Below are 21,605 nucleotides of genomic sequence, written 5' to 3'. Positions count from 1 at the left end.
CACAGAGCTGCTGCAGCTTCACTTCAGGAGCAGGAAAGCCCCAGTGCAACAGCAAACCCAGCCAGGCCCTCAGGGTGACACTGTGGGGCATTAGGCTTTTATTAATAAAACTTACTAAAGTCCAGATGGATGGTGAGCTTTATTAGAACACTGTCTGTGGTGACTTGTCCTCTCTCTATTGCTCTTTTCTTCCCCCCCTTTTCCACCATGGGAGAATCCAGGTGAGCTGCCCAATGGAAGTACAAGCACCACACTCCTGGAGCACTTCAGGTCAGTGAGGGTGTTTCCCTGTTTGTTTTAATAGATGACTTATTCCCAGGGCAAGACAAACTTTCCCCCCCAGTGATTCCAAACACTAAACTGAGAAATAAACTGACTTGGTTTTCAGCCAACTTTAACTTAAAGCAAAACCCTCCTGCCCTGCCTTCCTGCAGCAGTTTATTTGATTTTGGTGTAGCTCCTGCAATCAAAACCATCCCCTCAGCACTGTTTGTGTAGTGATGGAGTGTTACAGCAAGACCAAACTTGCTTAGAAGTTAGAGCTGGTCCACCTTCACTAGGCCTGATTTGCCCTCACAAACTACTTCTTACACGATTTAATAATATGGAATTTGCTGCAACGTTTAAATAGCTTTAGAAAGTTCCTTTAAAGGTATTCCAGTCATTTGGGGGGATGGTTTTCACCACTTTAACAAGAAAATGCATTTAAACAGGTGGTGTCTAAAAGCAAAGGCCATGCTGGCACTTCCCCTGCCCACCAGGTCCTGGAGGCAGTGAAACTTTGCAGCTCTCTCCTGCACCTCTCACTCAGCTTCATCCTCAGGAGTGTTGTGTGAAAGGAGCAGTTCCACCCCCAGAGCTGGTGCAGTTCTGCCACACACGTCCCACTCCCCCTGTCACTGGGAAGAGCTGCCTGAAGTGCCTTGGGGGGGCTTCTCAAGGTGATGGTGGAAAAGAAACACACCAGGATTAGGTTAAAACCCCCACGACCCCCCTGAACCTCTATTACAACCAGAATTTACATGTTTAAGTTGCCCTGTGGCTCCATCCATGGCAGCTGTAGCAGCTGAACTTTATCAGTGAAAAGTGCTGTAAAAGTCCTGCAGCAAGGGAGTGATTATTGTTACTTTGCAGTAATTACTGCCCAGCCTCCTCTAAGCTTGCTAATTAACTGATCATTTAGATCTGGGGGCTCTCTTTAGAGGTGGCAGTAGCTAAAAATGAATTTATAAACACCTTCCAGCTGCTTATAAATAAGTGGCAGCTGCCCTAAGGAAAAGAACTGACCACAGCTCAGCAGAGACTGTGCTTCGCTGGACTCTTGATCTGGGTGTCTCTCAAGGCTCAGCTACACCAGGAACTGATTTTAACAGCAGCTTCTACCAAAACCAGCACCTGCTTCCCTGCAGCCTGGGGTTTATAGTGCCTGGGCCCTGTGCAGGTGTTCATTTGTCCTTTTCAGCAGAGAAATGGCAATGACCTGCCCTGGTCTTCTGGGAATCACTCATAATACCGAATTTTGCCACGGATTTTAAGGGAGCTGGGCCTTGTGAGGACACATCCAGCTCAGTCTGATGGGCACAGACCAGATGGGAGGATGCCACAGACCAGAATGGAAAGAGGAGGCAGATTATTGGATGGTTGTGTTGCCACACAGGCAGTAACAGAAGCTATTTAAAACTTACTCATTCCTGATCTGAACAGTTTGAAAGTGGTGAATCACAGAGCTGGAGGGTGCTCATAGGTGGCTTCCAATGTCTAATGCAAACACTGAAGGAGGAAATCCAGCTCTGGCCTTTGCCTTCTGTACTCCAAGACATTGATAAAGCTCATGTATAACCCAACTGCACAAGCTCCCAGATACTGTGTACCCCTAATTGGAGGAGAAATTCAGGCTTCTCCCTGCTACCTTTAAACTCTCTGGAGCAAATCAGGGGCCTGGGAAGGAGCATCAGCACAGAAATGCAGCCGGGCCTGAGGACGGTGCACGAGCTGAGGTCAGTGATGCTGCAGCAGTTCTGTGCTCACTGACCCCACTGCCTCAACACCCAACATGTCCCACCACTGTGCACACAAACATCTATTTCCTGGCTGCACAAGAAAGCAGTTTTTTAAATAGAATTCAGGCCGTGCATCTTACAGTTGTAAAAATACCACAGGAACAAAGGAAGTACCCTGTTACTGATTTTGTAGCCACTAACGTGGTTAAAGTGTTTCCCCCCTCCCTCAGCTCCATCTCCACAGGTTAAAAAGCGTCACAAATAACATGGAATTGTTATTTGCACAGAGAGCTGGAAGGGATGGAGCTGGAGCTGCCCCCCCACGGTGTAACCTTCCACTGCAGGATTCTCCGTGCCCTGGAATCCAGCACTGGAATCACCCCGTGAGGACACACTGCTCAGCCAGGGCAGGGCAGCCCTCGTACTCCTCCAGGTGAGGGTTATCCAGGTCCCCCCTGTCACTGTGCTGGGAGGAGGGTGGGTGGCCCCAGGGGGGCCCTGTGCTCCTCACACACACACAGTGACTCTCCTTGGAGCCAGGGTGGTACAGCTTCCGAGGGACTCCGGCCCAGGCTCTGCTCACTCCCCCACTGGGAAGGGAAAAGGAAAATAAATTACAATTCAAACCCATGGAAATGCTTCCAGTGCATAGAGAATCATTAGAAAAAAACCCCCAAGGCAATCTGGGAGAATTAGAACTAACAATACACCCCACTGAGGTCGACTTTGCTCCCACAGCTCTGTGATACCTTTTTTACTGGCTGTGCTTCAGAAACCTGAGGCCTGAACCCGGTTTCATCACTGCTGCTACACACTCCCACCCTTCTGGGAGTGACCAACTTCTGTGTCCCACATTTCCACAGCTGGAAAAGGAATCACAGCCCTATGTAACACAGCAAAGTGCCTTTTCTGGAGGTACCTCATTGCTCACAGGTGACCACACATCATCAGAGTGGTTTGGGTTGGAAGGGACCTCAAAGATCATCCAATCCACCCCCTGCCATGAGCAGGGACACGTTCCACTAAACCAGGCTGCTCAAGGCCTTCTGTGCCTGCACTGAACACACTGATTTGGAGAACTGAGGCAAAAGGAAAAAGTTTCAAGTACTTCCCCAGCTAATTCGTTGTGTCTCTACACCTTTAAATGTCTATTTCCAGGCCCAATCCTGCCTGTTCCCCCAAACACAGCAGCTTTTAAACCTGTAAACTCTTCCACCAGCCCCAAGGCTGCACCCAAGCTCAGTCCCACAGAGGAGCAGGTCCCCAAGGTCCCCAGAGCTGCCCAACCACTCTGCACTGTGGGCTGTGAAATGATTTAATCTTCAAACAAAACAGTCCCTAAACTGAGAGCAGAACACAGCTAAATAGGAAAATAAGTAGGAAATGACTATCCAAAGCTCAACCTCATTTTTATGTGGTTTAAGTGAAAACTGTTGTGGCAGCAGCCTGTCAGACAGGCTGTGAAACTGTGTCAAAAACACAAGTTAGTGCTTGTATTCCTGAGAGAGGAGAGAGCCTGCTCCAGTCCCAGTCCTATTGGGGTTTTTGTCCTGTTTTCCTGAGAACAGGAAGATCATGCACATGTGGCAAATTCTGAAGCCTGATTTTGATTCCAGTGTGAGAGAAGAGGTTGTTTACCCTGGAGAAAAGGAGGCTCAGGGGGGACTTTCTCCCTCTCTCCAACTGTCTGACAGGAGGGGGGAGCTGGGGGGAGTTTGGGCTCTGCTCCCAGGGAACAAGGCACAGGATGAGAGCAAACAGCCTCAAGTAGCACCAGGGGAGGTTTAGGTTGGATTTTGGGTAAAATTCCTTCATGGAAAGGGTTGTCCAGCCCTGGCACAGCTGCCCAGGGCAGTGGAGGGGCCCCATCCCTGGAGGGGTTTAACAGACTGTGGATGTGGCAGCTGGGGACATGTTTTAGTGGTGGCCTTGGCAGTGCTGGGGGAACTCGATGATCTTGGAGGGCTCTTCCCACCTGAACAATCCTGTGAATGCAGACAGGGAAAGGGACCATGCCTGGGGTATTCCAGCCACGGCAGCACTGCTGCACATGGAACCTGTGCCCTGCTGTGGAGTGGTGGCTGCAGGAGCCAGGACACCTTCCTGCACCCCTCCTGCCAGGGGAGCAATGACACAGTGCAGGGCACCCAAAAAGGGGCAGAAATGCTCTGCTCCAAAGGATCCACGATGTGGGAAGGCAGTTTTACCTCTGTGTGGAGCACCAGAAGCGAGTACCCTTGGCAGAGCTCCACTCAGAGTTGCAAGGTGGGAATTGCTGCTTCCTCTGCTCACTTTCTGCTTGGAATTTCAGAGCTTCCTCAATGGCAGCCTCAGCCTCCCTCAGGGCTTCTGTGGGTGCCCCGTTCTCATCGTAGAATCTCCCCACCAGCCTCCCTAGGAGAGAAAATCAATTAAGACCACAGTGTTTCCAGGCAGGGAAAATGCATTGTCCTGGTGGCTTTTTAGTTTTAATTTGTTATTTGAAGGCAAAAAAAGGAGGATGTCACCATGGCTCAATTTTAGAACTGAACTGAGCTTACATCCCTTCAACTAACTCTTGGCTCACCCAGCAATTTACCCATATTAATAAATCCACACAGGACAAGCTTAGGCACAGACAGAAACCAAAGCCAGTTTCAGCAGCAGAACCCACCCATGCACCTCTTTCCCCAAAACAGTTTTCCTGCACTGCTGCTCTTGCAGTCTCCCAAGTCCTACTGATTTCAGGCTGGCTCCACACCTTTGGCTCAGGAAAAGCAGGGCAGAGCTGACAGCCCAGGTGGGAAAACTGTTCAGCTTCCCCTCAGAGGGAAGCAAACCTCAAACTGGGTGTGCCTGGGCAGCAGCTCCAGCCGGGCACTCGCAGGGTTCGGGGTCTGCAGCACAGAGAGACCCTCACCAAGGTGATGCCCCGGAGATAAAACCCGGTATTTTGTCCCAAGCTTTCCACCATTCCCCCCACTGTGTGTCCCCTGTGAGCCCCCCCAGCCCCAGCACCCACCCACGGGCTCGTAGTTGTCATTGTAGAAGCTCAGCCAGCCCTGGATGGAGAGCAGCTCCTGCGGGGACAGCGCCGACACGTCGTCCACCAGCCCCGACGTGGTGAAGTCGCCCGTGGCAAACGCTCTGGTGGCATCTCTGCCTGTGGGGTGAGAGCCCAGCCAGGGGTGAGACCCCCAGATGGGGAGTGAGACCCCAGCCAGGGAGCGAATTCCTGGGCCAGGGGTGAGTCCCCAGTCATAGACTGGATTCCCCAGTCATGGAATGAATTCCCCAGTCATGGAGTGAATCCCCATGCCAGGGTGAGACCCCAGCCAGGGGGTGAGACCCTATTCCCCAGCCATGAAGTGAATTCCTGTTCTAGAGGATGAACTCCCAGACATGGGGGGAATCCCCCAGCCATGGAGCGAATTCCCATGCCAGGATGTGAGACTCCATTCGCCAGCCATGGAGTGAATTCCTTTGCCAGGGGATGCAACCCCCGACATGGGAGCGAATCCCCCAGTCAGGGGGTGAATTCCTCAGCTGTGGAGTGAAACCCTCCACCAAGCGTGAGACCCCATTCCTCAGCCACGGAGTGCATTCCCAGGAGGGTGTGACACCCCGGCCATGGAGCGAGACCCCATTCCCCAGCCATGGAGTGAATTCCTCTGCCAGGAGCTGAATTCCCCAGCCATGGAGTGAACTCCCCAGCCAGGGGTGAGATCCCATTCCGCAAACATGCAGTGAATTCCCGTGCCGGGGAATGAACCCTCAGCCAGGGGTGAGATCCCCCTCAACGAAGGGGGAGCCTCCCCCAGCCAGGGGGTGAATTCCCCAGCCCTGGAGCGAATCCCTCAGACGATCCCCACCCCCAGTCCAGGGCTGACATCCCCCCCTCCCTCAGCCAGGCCCAGCGCCATCCCCGGCGGTACCTGCGAGCGCGCTGTACGCCCCACCAGGCCCGTAGTGGCGGCGGCCGCGCTGCACATCGAAGACCCTCCCGAGCAGGGCGAGGTAGAGCCCGGGGTCCCCCGGCGCGCCCCGGTAGCGGCGCAGCTCGGCGGCGCGGAACAGGCGGTGGCGGGGCTCGAACCCGCGGCGCAGGAGGCAGGCGGCGCCCAGGCACAGCAGCGCCGCGGCCGCGCCCCGCCACATCGCCGCGCCCCGCCACATCGCCGCACCCCGCGCGGCGCGACACCCGCGCGGCGCGCTTTACGGCAGTGTGGCGAGGGAGCGCGGGGTGACGGGATGGGACGGGATGAGAGAGGAGGGACCTCAGAGATCATCGTATTCCAACCCCCTGCCACGGACAGGGACACCTGCCACCAGAGCAGGTTGATGCAACCTGGCCTTGGACACTTCCAGGAATTCAGGGGCAGCCACAGCTTCTCTGGGAATTCCATGCCAGCCTCTCCCTGCCCTCACAGGGGAGAATTTCGTCCTAAAAATGCCCTTCTTGAGTACGTGCACAGAATCACAGAATTGTTAGGGTTGGAAGGGACCTCTGGAGGTCACCCAGCACAACCCCAGGCCAAGGCAGGGTCACCCAGAGCAGGTCACACAGGGACTGTCCAGGTGGGTTGGAATGTCTCCAGAGAGGGAGACTCCACGACTGCCCTGGGCAGCTGTTCCAGCGCTCTGCCACCCTCAACAGAGAGAAGTTCTTCCTCATGTGGAGGTGAAACTTGTTGTGATTTAACTTACGGCCATTACTCCTTGTCCTGTCTTTGAGAAGAGTCTGGGACTATCCTGTGACACCCCTTGGGGGCATCACTTATGGGAATTAATGAGACTCCTCTCAGTGTTGTGTTCTCCAGGTGCAGCTCCCACAGTCTATCCCCATCAGAGTGCCGTTCCAGCCCCAAATCCCCTCCATTCCCTGCGCTGGATCCACTGCAGCCACTCCTTCTTCTCCTTCTCTTCTTCTTCTTATCCTTCTCTTCCTACTCCTTCTGCTTTTTCTCTTCTGTTTCTCTTCTCCTTCTCTTCCTTCTCTTCTCCTTTTTATCCTTCTCCTCCTCTTCTCCTTCTTCTCCTTCTCCTCCATCTTCTTCTTCTTCTTTTCCTTCCCTTCTTCTCCTTCTCTTCCTCCTCCTCCTTCCCCTTCCCTCTCACACAGTGGGGGGGGGGGGGGGCTTTACGACGCCCGCCGCCGTGCTTTGCGGCGGTGTGGCGCTGTGCGGCGGCGTGTCGCGGCGCGCTTTGCGGCGTTGCGGCGGCCCGCGCTGACAGGTGCGGCGGGCGGGAAGTTGCTGACTAAGGCGGGCCGGGCCGGGCCGGGCGGCACCGGCGGCTGCGGGGCTCCGAGCGCCTCATGGGGACGGCGGCGAGCCACAGCAGCGAGGAGGAGGAGGAAGGCGCCGAGGAGGGCATGGAGGGGCCGGCGGGCGGCGCGCCCCAGCCCGGCGCGGCCGCCCCGGCGCTGCCGCCGGCCGAGGTGCTGCTGGAGCAGGCCCGGCTGCGGGAGGCCACGGCGCGGCTGCGGGACGCGGCCCTGCCCGAGCCGCTCGTGTCGCGGCACCACAGCGCGCTGGTGCGATGGCTGGAGGAGCGGCTGAGCCGCGGAGACGAGGCCGTGAGCCTGGAGCAGTTCTGCGAGGTGCTGGAGAACGTGTCCCGGCTGGCGGCCGGCAACCGCGGCGAGAGCGAGGAGGTGAGACCACCGGGGAGCACCGGGGGGGGGGGCCCTCACGGACCACCCCGTCCCGCGCCCTGCCACGGGCAGGGACATCTTCCACGACCCCGGGTTGCTCCAAGCCCCGTCCAGCCTGGCCTTGGACGCTTCCAGGGTGTGGCTGACCCCCTCCAGGGATCCGCCTGCCCGCCGGGGGCTGCGGGGTCGAGGGAACCCCCCGGGCCGGGTCTGCCCTCGGCACCGGGTCCGTGACCACTGACACGACCCCGGACACCCCAGCTGGTGCCGGGGGCGAGGCCAGGCCGGAGGGTTCTGCACCAGGCTGGCAAAGCAGCTGCTGGTGCTGATAGCAGCCTGTCAGCTCCCTGATACCTCCTTTTCTTTTTTTTTTTTTTTTTTAATTTATGCCAGTTATCTGTGATCATGCTCAGCAGTCGCTTGTGAATAAAACGGGTATTTACTGCAGTATTTCTGCTGGTGGGAGCACAGGTTGGAAATCCTGCCTGAGGAATTCCTCTCGTGTACTTCCCAGTGTTATCAGCGAGTCAAAGTTTTCCAGGCTTGATTTTATTGTAGCTTTTTAAAACCAGCAGTGGAATTTTCAAGTTGGTATCCCATTACTTACTGGAAAGTCAGAGGTTTGGAAAACTTGCAAGAAAGTGGTGTGACCCTAACCCTGCACAGACAGGTGAGGTTTTAGTGGTGTAAGAGAGTCCAGTTTGCTTTCACTTGTGGGAAGGGACCCGGGGAGTTTAATGTCTAGAACATTTAAGCTTTACCCATCCAAAATGCAGCAGAATACTCTGCTGGGAATTCCACACTCAGCTGAGAAAGTGGCTGTGTCTGAATTCCTCACTGCAGGCAGTTCCTGGGGCTCCCCAGTCACTTCCTGCTGTCTTTGAGTAGCAGAGTAACTGTAAACTGATAAATCACACACACACTCCTGAGTCAGTGCTGACAGGGGAACGGGGCTACTGCCATCTGGGAGGAGACTCATTTTGGGGTGTGTTTAGATCACACTGGTTTAAATGGCTTGGTAAAAAGCTGCCTCCACTTCCAGTTCCTTTGCGAGAAGAGCCAGTAACAAACACTTCTTCATTTGTAACAACAGGAGGGTGAAATTTGTCCCTTGGGGTTCCTTGTGTTGGCACAAACAGCTGAGCCTTGTGGGCTGCAGGGATAGTTTGAGAGTTGTCTGTGTTGCACGTCCTCCTCTGCACGAAGAATCTATTTGTTTGGGTTTCATTTCCTGCTCTGGGGAGTGGGGAAAAAGCTTGTCACAGGGTTTGCCGTGGCAGGGATGTGTGCTCACATCTGCTCCGTCCTGCGAAGGGGAGGCGTTGGCAGCTCTGTGGAAAACCTCGGTGCCATCATTTCTGTGGCTGTCCCCAACCCACGAGCTGTGGGGTTTGAGATTTCCTGCTGGAGAAGTCAGTTTGGGGCTGGCAGGTCAATAGGTGTCACTTTTTGGTGTTTACAGAGGCCTGCCTGGCACAGAGCAAGTTTTGCTCTGCCCTTTCAGTTCCTCTGTTCTCAGCTGGGGCTGTGAGCACATACTTTAGATGCTTTATGGGCAAAGTGAACCTCTCCTCAAATGCAAAATCTGTTTTCTAGGTAAACTGAACCTCTGAATCCTTTTTTTTTTTTATTCAGTGGTGCTTGAGCAGTTGTCATGTCATGCTGGCAGCATTAATGCTGCAGTTCTACCAGGGGCAGAGGGGCAGAGTCCTGTCCTGCCATCCAACTCCTGAGCTGGGAGACGAGGGACTGATTTTTCCATGTGCTGTATTTCCAAGCAATCCTCTTACTCATCACTTCCCAGCAAAAATGTTTCTTCATGTTCAGGGTTGAACTGGGTAGGAACTGAGGATTTACTGCCTTTATTTAGGAGCAAGATGCAGCTGGCTTGTGGTAAAGCTGCTGCTGCATTTGTAGCATGTCCCAGGGCTGAAAACAACTCAAAACCTCAGAGTACAGGTTGATATATTGATTTTTCCCCCCCTTTTTTTTGGCTTATCACCCGTTGCACAGGGCAGCAGTGGAAATTGTGGCTGTTTTGTGTCACATATAGGGATTAGTTATACTGAACAGTCAAAAAATAATTTTAGAGTTCTAAATTTGATGCAATCTCCTGAGATCACAGGAGGAGTTTAAAAATAAAATAACAAAATCCTACATTAAGATGCAAAGAAAAGCATATATGTGGCAATCCCTTCTTACATGAAAGTGTAAGAAACCAGTTTAAAGTAGCTGTCAGCAGATCCACCTTGCTGTTTTGTGTGTGTTTTATTTTCACCAGTAACATCACAAAACTTACTCACTTTGTAGTTTAGTAACTGCACGGTTTGACTTCAAATATGAGGAGAAAAAGTCATAATGGTGAGGATGGTGTGAAACTGTACATTGAATTGTTTTGGCAGCTGAGTTATGTCTGTTAGAATCGATTCCCTGTGGCTTGTTCTCCTCAAGCAAAGGTTTTTGTCCTGGGATCTGCCTGATGCCCCATGTCAGTCTCCTGGACTGGCTGTGGTGCTCAGCACCAGCTTTGCTACTCAGAATAGTTTTTTAAAGGTGATAATTATTATTTTGGCTTCAGCTGTGTTTTTAGTAAGACTTCATAAAGCTGCCGAGCTAAAATTCACCTCAGTGCCATCTGAGCTTTAAGCGGCTAAAACACCTCGCTTTGATTCTGTTGTGTTCTGAGGACTTTGCTCTCCTTTAAGTGCTGTAATTATGTCATGGTTAATTGGCAGGTTATTTTGAGCTGATCAGCTCTCTAGGATAGACTTTTAATGGTGCAGCAAGTTTGATAATCAGGTAATAAACCAAGAGACTGAAGCATGAGCTGCCTCCCGAGCAGCAGCGACCCCTTGACTCAGACACCCCCGGGATGGGCTGTTCTTAGGCACCACATTTCCTTGGCTGTGTGGCTGAACTTGAAATACCAAGTTCAGGGCTGGGAGACTCGAGTCTTGCTTGTAAAGAAATATCTTTTGTTAAGTGCATTCCCAATTTATATGGAAAAAGTGGGTACTCCTGAAATACTGCATTTCTCTTTTGGGTTAAGTCCAATTTTTTTAGCAATTGAACAAAAGTTTGTTTCAGAATTAAAGCTGATTGTGAAAATGTGATCCAGTGACACACTACTACTAAAAATCTAGCTGTAAGTTCTCTACAGTGGCTAGTTAAAGTAATTAACATTTATGAGCTTGGTTCTGTTTTATAGGCTAAGCTGAATAAAAATACTATGTACTTTTGTTAGTTCAAAGTTGTGAAGTGCTGTGTGAGTTATTTTTTTGTACGTGCTCAACACAACTTTTTATATGAAAAGTTACATGAAGGTCAAAGTTAATAAAGCTGGCAGTGGTTCCCTTCAATAAGAAAAAAAACCCCAACCCTTTTCTAACTCTCCATTGTTTCACAAATACTTTGACAAACTATATTTTGGTATTTTGTGTAGGAGGACAGTTTATGGAAGGAAATACACATTAAAAAAAAAATCTTCTGGTTCTCAGGACGTTTTCTTCAACAAAGCAAATATTTAAACCCTGAAGGAATTGGAGTGGCTGCAGTGAGAGGGATGCAGCAGGGATGAGTAATGGAAGGTGTGGCTTCTGGAACAACCCACCCTTCACTGAAGAGCTTTCTGGGGTTCTTCAGTGAGCACCTTTCTCCCAGTCCCAGCTCTCCATGGCTGGATCCTGCTGATTCACTGGGGGAGATGATGGGCTGTCTCCACCTAAGCATGACTACACCTGACTTTTATAGGAAGGCAGTGCAAATACCTCCAAACTTGCTAGACACTGCAGATTTCCAGCCAGGCTGTTTCCTGTTACCATGATTTCAATACTGTGGAAAATTGATTATTTTGAGTTTAATTTAATAGTGTTACAACGTTTCTATGCAATGCCTTGAATTCCTGCTTGAAGGAAATATGCTGAAATAAATTTTCCTTTTTTGTCCCTCCTCAGGCCTTTGCACAGTTTGATGTTGAAGGAGATGGCACTGTAGATGTGGAGAATATGCTGGAGGCTCTCAAGAATTCTAGTGGAGCAAATCTTCAGGGGGAGCTGAGCCATGTAATCAGGCAACTGCAAGCTTGTTCACTAGTGCCAGGTATGGGAGCAGAGGGACAAAACACATGGTTCCCCAAGTCCTGCCCTATAAAAGGGGTGCTGCTTCAATAAATTGCTTGTCCTAATCTTATGAAAACCATACTCCAGGAGGTTCTTGTTTCTTCAGTATCAAGCAAGGGAAGTTGCTATAAATTAAAAATTTCCCATAATTACAAGCAGAACTTCCTTTCACAAAGAACCACTCTTTTCTTCTCTGTGTGACTGGGGAGTGTCTCATCCTCCTTTGGTTTATCTCACAGACAGAACAGAGCTCCTTGCAGGGTTTTGGTGAGTGCCCAGCTAATGCAGTCTTGCACTTGGTCACTGGGGGAATAAATCCTCCGTGGAGTCTGCTTCAGGGAATGAGTCATACCCTTTATTACTATTATATTGTTATTCAGCATTTGAAATCCTGCTAAAACATCATTCAGGTTTTACAGTGTATGGTTCAGAAAGTGTCAGTTTCCAGAATTTAATTTCTGGGATAAGTATCAGTTACTGGCTTTCCTTTGATGGTAAGTGGCTAAAGGGGATTTGCCTTAAAAGATAAGACAGGAAAGGCTGCAATTGGCTATAGATAAGTCAGAGGAGAGGACTTAGGATACTATTCTATGCATCTAAATGCACTGGGATTCAGAGTACCAATGTGAAGGAGCTGGAATTTCTTACCAGTTTGGTGGAAAGCATTAGAGATCTCTTTGGGAATAATCCACAATGCCAAAGTGAGATGCTTAATGTACCTCCAAATGACTGATGCAAGTACATCCTCTTGTTAGCCAGGCAGCAGCTGCTTCACTCAGGTATTGAAGGTAAGGGTTTGGGACAGCAAAACAAGCATAAGATTTTTGGTTATTGTTTTGAACTCCTTCAGGCATTTCAAATAACTCACAAAAATATTTGCCTTCACTTTTCCCTGTTGTAAAGGTTGCAAACTTGAGCTGCTTTGTGTGGTGGAATGTAGTTTCCTAATATTGGTTGCCATGCTTAATTTGGATTTCTCAAGTAATAGGATTTAGAGGGGGAATGTGATGACTTGGTCAAGTCAGCTCATAGAATCACAGAATGTCCTGAGCTGGAAGGGACCCACAAGGATCATCCACTCCAACTCCTGGCCCTGCACAGACACCCCAACAATCCCACCCTGTCCCTGAGAGCGTTGTCCAAACACTCCTTGAGCTCTGGCAGCCTTGGGGCCATGCCCACTGCCCTGGGGAGCCTGGGCAGTGCCCAACCACCCTCTGGGGGAAGAACCTTTTCCTGAGATCCGGCCTAACCCTGCCCTGGCACAGCTCCAGCCCTTCCCTCAGGTCTTGTCACAGAGAGGAGGGATCAGAGCTGCCCCTCAGGAGGAAGCTGCAGTCCCTGGGGGGTCTGACATCAATCTGCTCTTCTCCAGGCTGGACAAACCAAGCGCCCTCAGCTGCTCCTCATCTGGTCCCTCCTGACCCTTCCCCATCTTCATAGCCTCCTTTGGATGCTCTCTAATAGCTTTACATCCTTCTTACATTGTGGTGCCCAAAACCACAAGGAAATAATGTCTCTTTCTAGGTTTTATTGATATATTTTCTGAATCGAAAGAGCGGCTGGGCCTTCACGCCTCGATGATCCTGAGGTTCCTGCACCGGAACCGCATCTCCAGCTCTGCCATCCCATACCCAGTGCTGGAGTACTTCAACAACATCTGCACCATGCGCTCCTCCGTGCTCAAGGACTCTTTGGATCGACTTCTCCTGAAAGAGAGAGGTGTGTGATACCTGCTGGGTCACCTCTAACAGTCATGGAGGGGTTTTTTGTTCACTTTTTGAGGCACATAAATTGATTTCTGAACTATCCACACTGGGATGTTCTCATCTTGCTCCTGACCATTACTGATCTATTCGGTCAAATATCTCTACTGGTTGCCAGAAACTTGGTTTCCATGGGAAGTGAATGTTTGCTGAAGTTGGCTGTTCAGTATTAATAGATATTTTATTGGTTTGGACCGAAAGTAGTGAGTCTTTTCCTGTGTCTCTGGCCTGGTGATCTCCCTGGAGCAATGGCTCTTTTGCTTCACAGCTTCACTTGGTATTTTCAGGTTTCTGCACTTCTGTTGAAGTAGATCGAGTTACCTGGGGAAACAGTCTGCTTTGTCCTTCCCTAGAGTAGCTGAATCGGGGTTTTCTCTGTGATGTTTTACTTTTTCCTTTCATCTGTTCGTGTTTTGGCACGAAAATGATAAAGCACTGATGAGGCCAGTAATGAAAGGAGACACAAGGCTGTTGAACTCCAGGCAGTGGAGGTGTTTTCATGCCATGAGTGGTAGATTGAGCTCATTGCAATTCCACATGAAATCAAACTTTGCTGTCTCGTAGATCCTGTCAGAAACAGGCTGTGTTCTGTGCCAAGCAGTTAATTTGTTTGAGATAGTTACTGTAAAGGTATAACAGTTCTCAAAACGAGCCAAAGCAGCATGTTCTGAGCAATTCCTTGTCTGTGCAGAGTACCCCAGTGACCTGAATGGCAGTGAGGAGTCAGACAAGCTGAAGTCTGTCCCGAAGTGCTACACCCACATAGAGACCTCGTCCAATTCCGCCGACATCGACAAGATGACGAACGGGGAAACTTCCTCCTTCTGGCAGTCGGATGGGAGCGCCCGCTCCCACTGGATACGGTGAGAGGGGTGGGGTGCTGGGCCTCAGCTTGGCCCTGGCTGCATTCCAGCTGCCCCCCAAGGCTGCTCCATCACTCCCTTCCCCAGCTGGAGCAGAAAATGAAACAAAAAGCTGGTGGGTCAAGGACAGGGAGAGCTCCCTCACTAACACCATCACAAATGAAATCTTCCCCTCCCTTTTCCCCAGAATTAACTTCTCTTCCCTTTTCCTCTCTCTCCTCCCCCTCAGAGGCACAGGGTGTGGGGAGTGTGGGCTGTGGTCAGTTCATCACATGTTTCTGCCGCTCCTTCCTCCACAGTGGGAGGACTCATCACACTCTTCTCCTGCTTCAGGGTGGAATCCCTTCCATGGGTCCTTCTCATGGGCTCACAAGTCCTGCCAGCAAACCTGCTCTGGTGCAGGCTCCTCTCTCCAAGGAGCCTGTCTCCACACAAACCCCCCACCCCATAGCCCCCCACTGCCAAAACCTTATCACACAAACCCAGTACAGGTGTAATTAAAAAAAATTGTGGAATCAGTGAGTGACAGATAAGTATAGTGGTGGTTAGGGGTTTAAATTTTATGCAGAAGTCATTAATCTCTGCATAAAGTTTAAAGGCCTAAGAACCAAATAAAAGTTCACCTGTCAAATGCCTGCATCTGCCATTGCCTTGTGGAGCAAAGATTTCCAAGCTGTGGTACAGATGCAGTGGTTGGGACTTGAATAGAAGTGCTTTGCCACTGTCTAGAAAGTTCCATGAGACAGAAATGCTCAATGAAACAGAAATGTTCAGTGTTTTTTCAGTGGTAGATCTAAGAATGTATACTTAACCCCCAAATCTCATTTTGGTCAATATTGACACTGCATTTTTATTCCTGAAGAATGAATTCTCAGTTGAAAATATGAATAGAAGAATCTACAGTCTCACACTCAGAGGTGACTGGTTTTTAAGCTGAAGTTTTTTAGCTTGTCCACCATGATATGGGGTTATAGGAAGACCTGTGAAGCATGAGGTAAAGCTTAGAGGATTTATCTGTGTTTGTAGAGGTGGAAAATGAATGAATAATATAATATATAATATATATATTGTTATATATAATAACAAAATAATAAAAGCAAAGTGCTTGACTTGCCTTCTCTTTACAAGAACTGTTTTATCTTCTTTGCTCTGCAGCTTAAAGATGAAACCAGATGTGGTTTTGAGACACCTGTCCATCGCAGTGGCAGCCAGTGACCAGAGTTACATGCCACAGCAGGTCACAGTGGCAGTGGGAAGGAATGCCAGCAGTCTCCAGGAGGTCCGAGATGTTCACATTCCAAGCAATATCACTGGCTACGTAACACTGTTGGAAAACGCTAACATTAGTCAGATGTGTGAGTCAATAAAGATCCCATTGGGATATTGTTTTGCTGCTTTTTGGAAGGTGAAAGGTTGGGTAGATCATGGAATGGTGTGTTGAAGTGTCAGTCATTCGAGGTGAAACTTCTGACCTCGTCCTTGGGTCGGAAAAAATTGGTTTAATTGTGGTTTAATTTATGTCCTGGAAGAGTCTTCCAAGCCTTTCTCGTGGTCTGTCTGTAATGTGGGCTCAGGGCTGAGGAGAAGATTGACTCAAGATGCAGTTTTAGCCTCTCAATTTGAAGACAGAGGGCAGTTTTAAAATATCTTTGCTTGCACAGTGAAAGCATATGTTGGCTGATAGTATCTAGCAAAAAATCTGCTTCTGAGCAACTAGTTTTTTTTAGTACCAAAACTCTGAAATTGGTCAGATGTAAAACAGGTTTTGTGCTCAGGGGTTTTAAATAGTGTTATTTTTGAATCTGGTGGCTCTGTGGGTGCTATTTTGGAATCAATCCAAGGAAAGCTGCTCCTTCCTAAGATGGTTTCTACAGCTTCAGGAATTTTGTCCCTTCAGTTCAAAAAAGGTGTTTTTCACTGAGATGAACTTTGATTGCCACAAGAAATGGGCAGCAAGGGTGTTGTTCCTCAGAAGTAATCAGGACAACATCATCTATGCAAAATGGTCAAGAACTTAGTGAAAATTTTTTGGTAACTTAAAACTTTGCTTTTAGGCTTTACTGCTTTTCCCCATCAACTCCACAACCACTCACTCCCAAGACACTGCCTACATACATAGGTAGAAAGGTACTGGTGAAATAATCTATTTTCCACTTTGAGGGGCTTTTGCTAGTTTTTTCCCCTTAATTTCTAGCCATGCCATATGTAATGGACTATTGAAAGGCTACATTTTCCCAATCACAGTGTGCACGGTGAGGAAACACGTGTGCGCTTGTCCACACGTGGGAGGACACTTTTGCATCTCCTGCCACTTTTTTTCCTAAGGGGTTCTGCAGGAATTATTGTTCGGAATATCTGCACTCTTCTAGATCTAATCCAGCAGAAGAAATGGGAAAAAAAAATTCTGTTTTGTGTTTTGACAGATGTACAGATAAACATCAAGCGTTGCCTTAGTGACGGATGTGACACCAGGATCCACGGGCTCAGGGCCGTGGGGTACCAGAGGGTGAAGAAGGTGGCAGTGTCTGTGTGTGATGCCTCAGCCATCTGGTACTGGTCCCTGCTGACCTCCCTGGTCACAGCTTCCATGGAAACAAACCCAGCATTTGTTCACACTATTTTACAGAATACTCAGTAAGTACCAAAGTTCCACGCTGAGGGATTTTATTTGGTTTTATAAGTGTTTGGTTTTTTTTTTTAAATACTTCTGGCTTTAGTAAGCTAATCTGCCTTGTGTAACTGGTTTCCACTCCCTCCACTGAGGTGTTTAAACATCTTTTTGCCATCTCATTGTTCAAATTTTTGATGTTTCTCCTTTATCCACTTGCATACACTGGAAAAGGGTAGTTGTCCTGGCTGTTGTGTCTGATCTAGTTGTTAAACCATGACTGAATGGACACTGAAAAATACATTTTTTTACCCTTGCTTTGACTTGTCATGATGTTGAAAACCCTTAAATTAATTAATTTGCATTGCCCAATGTTGATAATCAATCAAATTAACATCTCCCCCTTATGAGGTTAATTAACCTTATGAGGTTAATTTAGCCTAATTTTCAGCAGATTTCTGCCTGTGTGATGCCTTGTCACACTTTCCATGGGGATATAGTTGAGTCTGTGCACTATCTCCATGCAGATATTTGCTTAGGATGATTGACCATTTTCTGTGTAACATTTCCTTGTTTGATTGCCAAACACTTCTGCTGGATGACTTGAAGGGTTGGAATCCTAAGAAAATGTTTCCACACCCACATCAGCTTTTATAGAGCTTAGTTAGCATGATGCCACCAAACTGAGGAGCAGTGCTGATTAGGTTAATGAGTGCAGCAGGTTAAAGTCCATTAAGCCTATCTTTTAATTTGAGTCATCTGTGAAATCTCTTTAAAGTTTAGATACCTTCATACATGCCCACACCTGAGGAAGTTGCAAGCTTTACTAAAACTGAGGGCCTTCAGTTTTAGCACAGTTTAGATATTTTTTAGAAATATAACATGAACTGTGAACTAATAAAGCAGAAAAAATTTATGTTGACTGAAAACAGGCTTCCAGGAATTACAGATTCAGTAATTCATTTAGAATTATAGAGCAAAACCCCCAAACTTTAGTATTGGGTAGAATGACTTTAGTATTGGGTAGAATGACTTTAGTATTGGGTAGAATGACTTTAGTATTGGGTAGAATGACTTTAGTATTAGATAGAATGACTTTGATGAAACTGCTTGAGAATTCCTATTTTCTGGGGTTATTACATGATTTTTGGGAATTCACAAAAATTCTGGTCTGAGCTAACAAGTGTCTTTCTGTAATTATTTTGAAGGAATTTCAAAGCCATTTTCCCTTTACTCATGAGCTCTTGCTCAATTCCAGAACAATTTAAAATGAAGCAGCGCCTGCACACTGAACTCTTTCTAATGCTGTCACAGATTTAATTCAAAACTCCTGCATGTGTTTTTTCTCATTAAATCTGAGATTATGGGACTAGATTCGAGATTACCCAGCAGTCATTGAACTTCTCCCTGCCTGGAATGCAATCCTGCCGTTACCTTTGGAAGAGCTTCTCTGTGTAAATACATTTTGTGCACTCAGCAGCAATTTGCACAGACCTGCCCACACAAAGCGTGAAGATTCAAATGTCTGATTCCTTTGGGGAGGCTGTTTTCTCCCATTCTGACTGGTTTCCTGCTGTTGTGTTTCATTTTTCCCTAGGAAAGCACTGCAGCACATGCCACCTCTCTCCCTGACACCGGGCTCCACGGATTTTTCCAGCTTCTTATCGCCAAACGTTTTGGAAGAAGTAGATAGTTTCCTGATCAGGATAACAAGGTGAGTTTGTGTTGCTGATGCTCTGAGAAATGGTTTAGGAGACTTTGTGTAGCAAAATCTTACCTTTTTACTCACCTGCTGGTTTTTTTTAAGTATCTTGAATAATTCGAAGACGTTCAGGCACCTGAGAGATTCCATGGCAGCATTATTTAAAGCCAAAATATCCCAGATTTCCTTTTCACACTGTTGTTGTTTTCCCTCCCCAGTTGTTGTACTACTCCAGAGGTGGAGCTGACACTCCTGGCCTTTGCCTTAGCCCGGGGGAGTGTTGCCAAAGTGATGAGTTCCCTTTGTGCAATCACTGAGCATCTGGACACTCCGTACAAGGCTTCCTCTCTCATCGCTTCCATGGCAGCAGTCAGACAGAACCTGCTCTATAAATATGGTAATGGAGCAATTCCTGCATCCTTTACAGGCCATGCTTCAGAAAATGCACAGCTTTGAGTTGTTCTACTTGTTGTTGGGGTTTAAAATTCTATACAAGGCTTCTAAATTAAAAACTGTCACTGAGGAGACAACCTGGGAAGCTGAACTGCTCTAAAAGTTGGGGATTAGATCAGCTTTCTGATCAAAGAATTGAACCAGGGGGCATCTTCTCAAGGGAGAAAACATGAACTGTGTAGACAGTGACCCTGTATCAGGTGGTGATGGTCTTTGTGTTGCTTAAAAGACAAATGATATCAAGTATTTCTGTTGTTCCAGTTGTGTGTGTTCAGCCTCAGTAAATGATCTCACACAAATTTAAGATGTATTTTAAATGTAACATCATCACCATCTATTTAAAGTTCTTTTCTTTTCACTTTTACCAGTTTATAATCTGAGTTAAACCCAAGTTTTTATAATCTGAGTGTGTCATGAGTGTAGAGCTGTTTGTGGTCTGGCATCAGGTGGTGACTTGGCTGCATTGGCTGTACTTGTTTGATAAATCTGTATTTTCTCAGTTGTCAACTTCTGAGGTTGTCATTAGTCTCTTGTGAAGAATTTTACCCTTTGCTTGCCTTTTAATATGTTTTGTCAGTACTTCTTGTCTTGTGCCAAAGAATAAGTGAATTGTTTTACAAGTATCAGTGCTTAGTTCAAAAGCTTTAAAAACTGCTTGGTTTTCTCCAGAGTAGTCACTGCCTTTTGTAAGACAAATGGTATTTCATGGATTGTGAATTCCAGAGTGTGCAAACAGTGGAAGGAAGACTGTCATGATTTTAACTGTCCTTCTGTCTCTATTTAAAACTTGAATTATGTTACATTAATGTATCTCTCATACTCCAGTTTCCCTCCCTTTTTTTGTCTGAAAGTGGTAAAAATCTCATAGTATTTTGATTTTTTTTTCCATTTGTTTTCTGTATTAAGAACTTTAGAAAACAAATTTTACCGTTTTGAAATGAATTTGATAAACCTGTTCATTTTCTCTCTTAGGAAAACCTTTAAGACTGACTCTGCAAGCCTGTGATGTAAAGGGAAAAGAAGATAAATCAGGGCCTGAAAACCTCCTTGTGGAGCCTTGGACTGGGGATGGTAAGAGCCTGGAGTTTAAAATCCAAAATATTAGAATCATAAAGTTGTTTAGGTTGGAAAAGACTCAACCAGACATAATGACTGTTAACGAGGCCATGGTGCTATTCTGTGTTTATTATATATATTTGGTGCTTCTTCATAGTTTTATGATATGAAAATTCTATAATAAAAAAAAGCAAACCAACAAAACAAAGAAAAAACCAAACCAATATATAAAATCTGTTTTGCAACACTGTGGATTTCTCAGGAGCCAGTTTATTGTCAAAGCAGAGCAACCAATCAACAAGATTGGATTTTGGGGAGAATTATTGATATCCTACATGGAAGTCAGCCATGAGCTGTCCCTGGGAATATTATACTAGAGCCCATTTTGTGGGTTGAAGTCATGAATCCTTCACTGCTGGTTTCCCAAATACTGATGAAGAGAGATGGTGGAAATCATTGAAATTCTCCCTGACTCCACATAACTATTAATTCTCCTTTAAAGCCTCTCTTTGTTAATGCAGTGCTTTTATGTACTGGATACAACCTGAACAAAGAGATTTGTGTTTCTTGGGCTCCTTTTTAAGTGAAATGCCACCTAATCTTTTTTTTAAAAAATGGTTTATTGTCTTGTGCAGTGCTACTGGTGAACGAAAGCCATTGTGACAAAAAATCAGGCACATTCTAAATGTTTATCTCTCTTGTTTGCTCATGTGTATTATTTGAGTTTGTTTTTAGTTGTTTTATGGATTGTTTTCTGTTGTTTTATGGGTCACAGTGTGGGGAACTGAGTTACATCTGTGAATGAATTATACCAGTGAATAGTTATATCACTGAACAGAAGCCCCAAGCCAAAATAATATTTGGGAATTACTAATACCCTTTAATGGGGAAACACTCTTGAAACTGCTGCCAATTATTGCAGCTCTAAGACAGTCACTGCCTGGAGGTACTGACATAATAACAATCTTTTAGCTTATCTCTTTCATTTGGAAACGTTTCCTAATGAGCATTTCACTGGAAAAGAGTTGTGGTTTTGTTTTCCCCCCCCTCAGTCCACAATCCCAGTATTCTCCTTCAAACTCCTTGCTCTAGCAATCATTCCAACCTCATTCTATTCCCACTCCTGCTTTAGGTTTTCTTACTGAAACTGGGAAAACCAGAGCAAGTATCATTCTTTCGACTGGAACTGAGTCTTCATTTCAAGTGACACAAATCAGAATAAAGGTATGTAGCTCCTGTGTGCTTTTGAAGCAGAAGGGTTGCTTTTTGCCCTGGTGGTAGAATTGAATTGGAATATCTTTTTATATGAGCTGAAATTTTAAATTCATCCTGAAATAGCGTCGTTTTAGAGTTTTACTTTGGTGTAAGTCACAGGGAACTCCACAAAAGGAAGGTCTTAAATTA

The 21,605-nt window shown here is 47.2% G+C and overlaps 2 protein-coding genes across 5 annotated transcripts in view; one reads left to right on the top strand and one right to left on the bottom strand.

The window, feature by feature from the left end:
* Positions 1–58: 58 nt before the first annotated feature.
* LOC113957192 (neuferricin) lies at positions 59–6,137 on the bottom strand. The gene is made up of 4 exons (XM_027664409.1): positions 5,915–6,137; positions 5,002–5,142; positions 4,208–4,394; positions 59–2,590 (listed from the first exon to the last, which is right to left on the bottom strand). Exons 1-4 carry the CDS (start codon positions 6,135–6,137, stop codon positions 2,377–2,379), a joined length of 765 nt encoding a protein of 254 aa, XP_027520210.1. The 3' UTR covers positions 59–2,376.
* Positions 6,138–7,268: 1,131 nt separating this feature from the next.
* ZZEF1 (zinc finger ZZ-type and EF-hand domain containing 1) overlaps positions 7,269–21,605 on the top strand; it is a 57,338-nt gene continuing 43,001 nt past the window's right edge. For all 4 annotated transcript variants that reach the window (XR_003531087.1, XM_027664413.1, XM_027664412.1 and 1 more), the window contains exons 1-10: positions 7,269–7,635; positions 11,589–11,733; positions 13,281–13,475; positions 14,211–14,382; positions 15,538–15,737; positions 16,806–17,016; positions 18,588–18,704; positions 18,911–19,089; positions 20,118–20,216; positions 21,334–21,425. Coding sequence is in view for 3 of the 4 variants with exons in the window: in XM_027664413.1 (XP_027520214.1) it covers positions 7,297–7,635; positions 11,589–11,733; positions 13,281–13,475; positions 14,211–14,382; positions 15,538–15,737; positions 16,806–17,016; positions 18,588–18,704; positions 18,911–19,089; positions 20,118–20,216; positions 21,334–21,425 (1,749 nt within the window). In the remaining variant the exon portion in view is untranslated. The remainder of the gene's footprint in view (positions 7,636–11,588; positions 11,734–13,280; positions 13,476–14,210; positions 14,383–15,537; positions 15,738–16,805; positions 17,017–18,587; positions 18,705–18,910; positions 19,090–20,117; positions 20,217–21,333; positions 21,426–21,605) is intronic.

This window comes from Corapipo altera, unplaced genomic scaffold (genome assembly GCF_003945725.1).
Source record: "Corapipo altera isolate COAL_440 unplaced genomic scaffold, ASM394572v1 181b, whole genome shotgun sequence".
Classification (NCBI taxonomy): domain Eukaryota; kingdom Metazoa; phylum Chordata; class Aves; order Passeriformes; family Pipridae; genus Corapipo; species Corapipo altera.
Note: the sequence above shows the minus strand (reverse complement) of the source record. Positions and strands in the feature narration are given on the sequence as shown.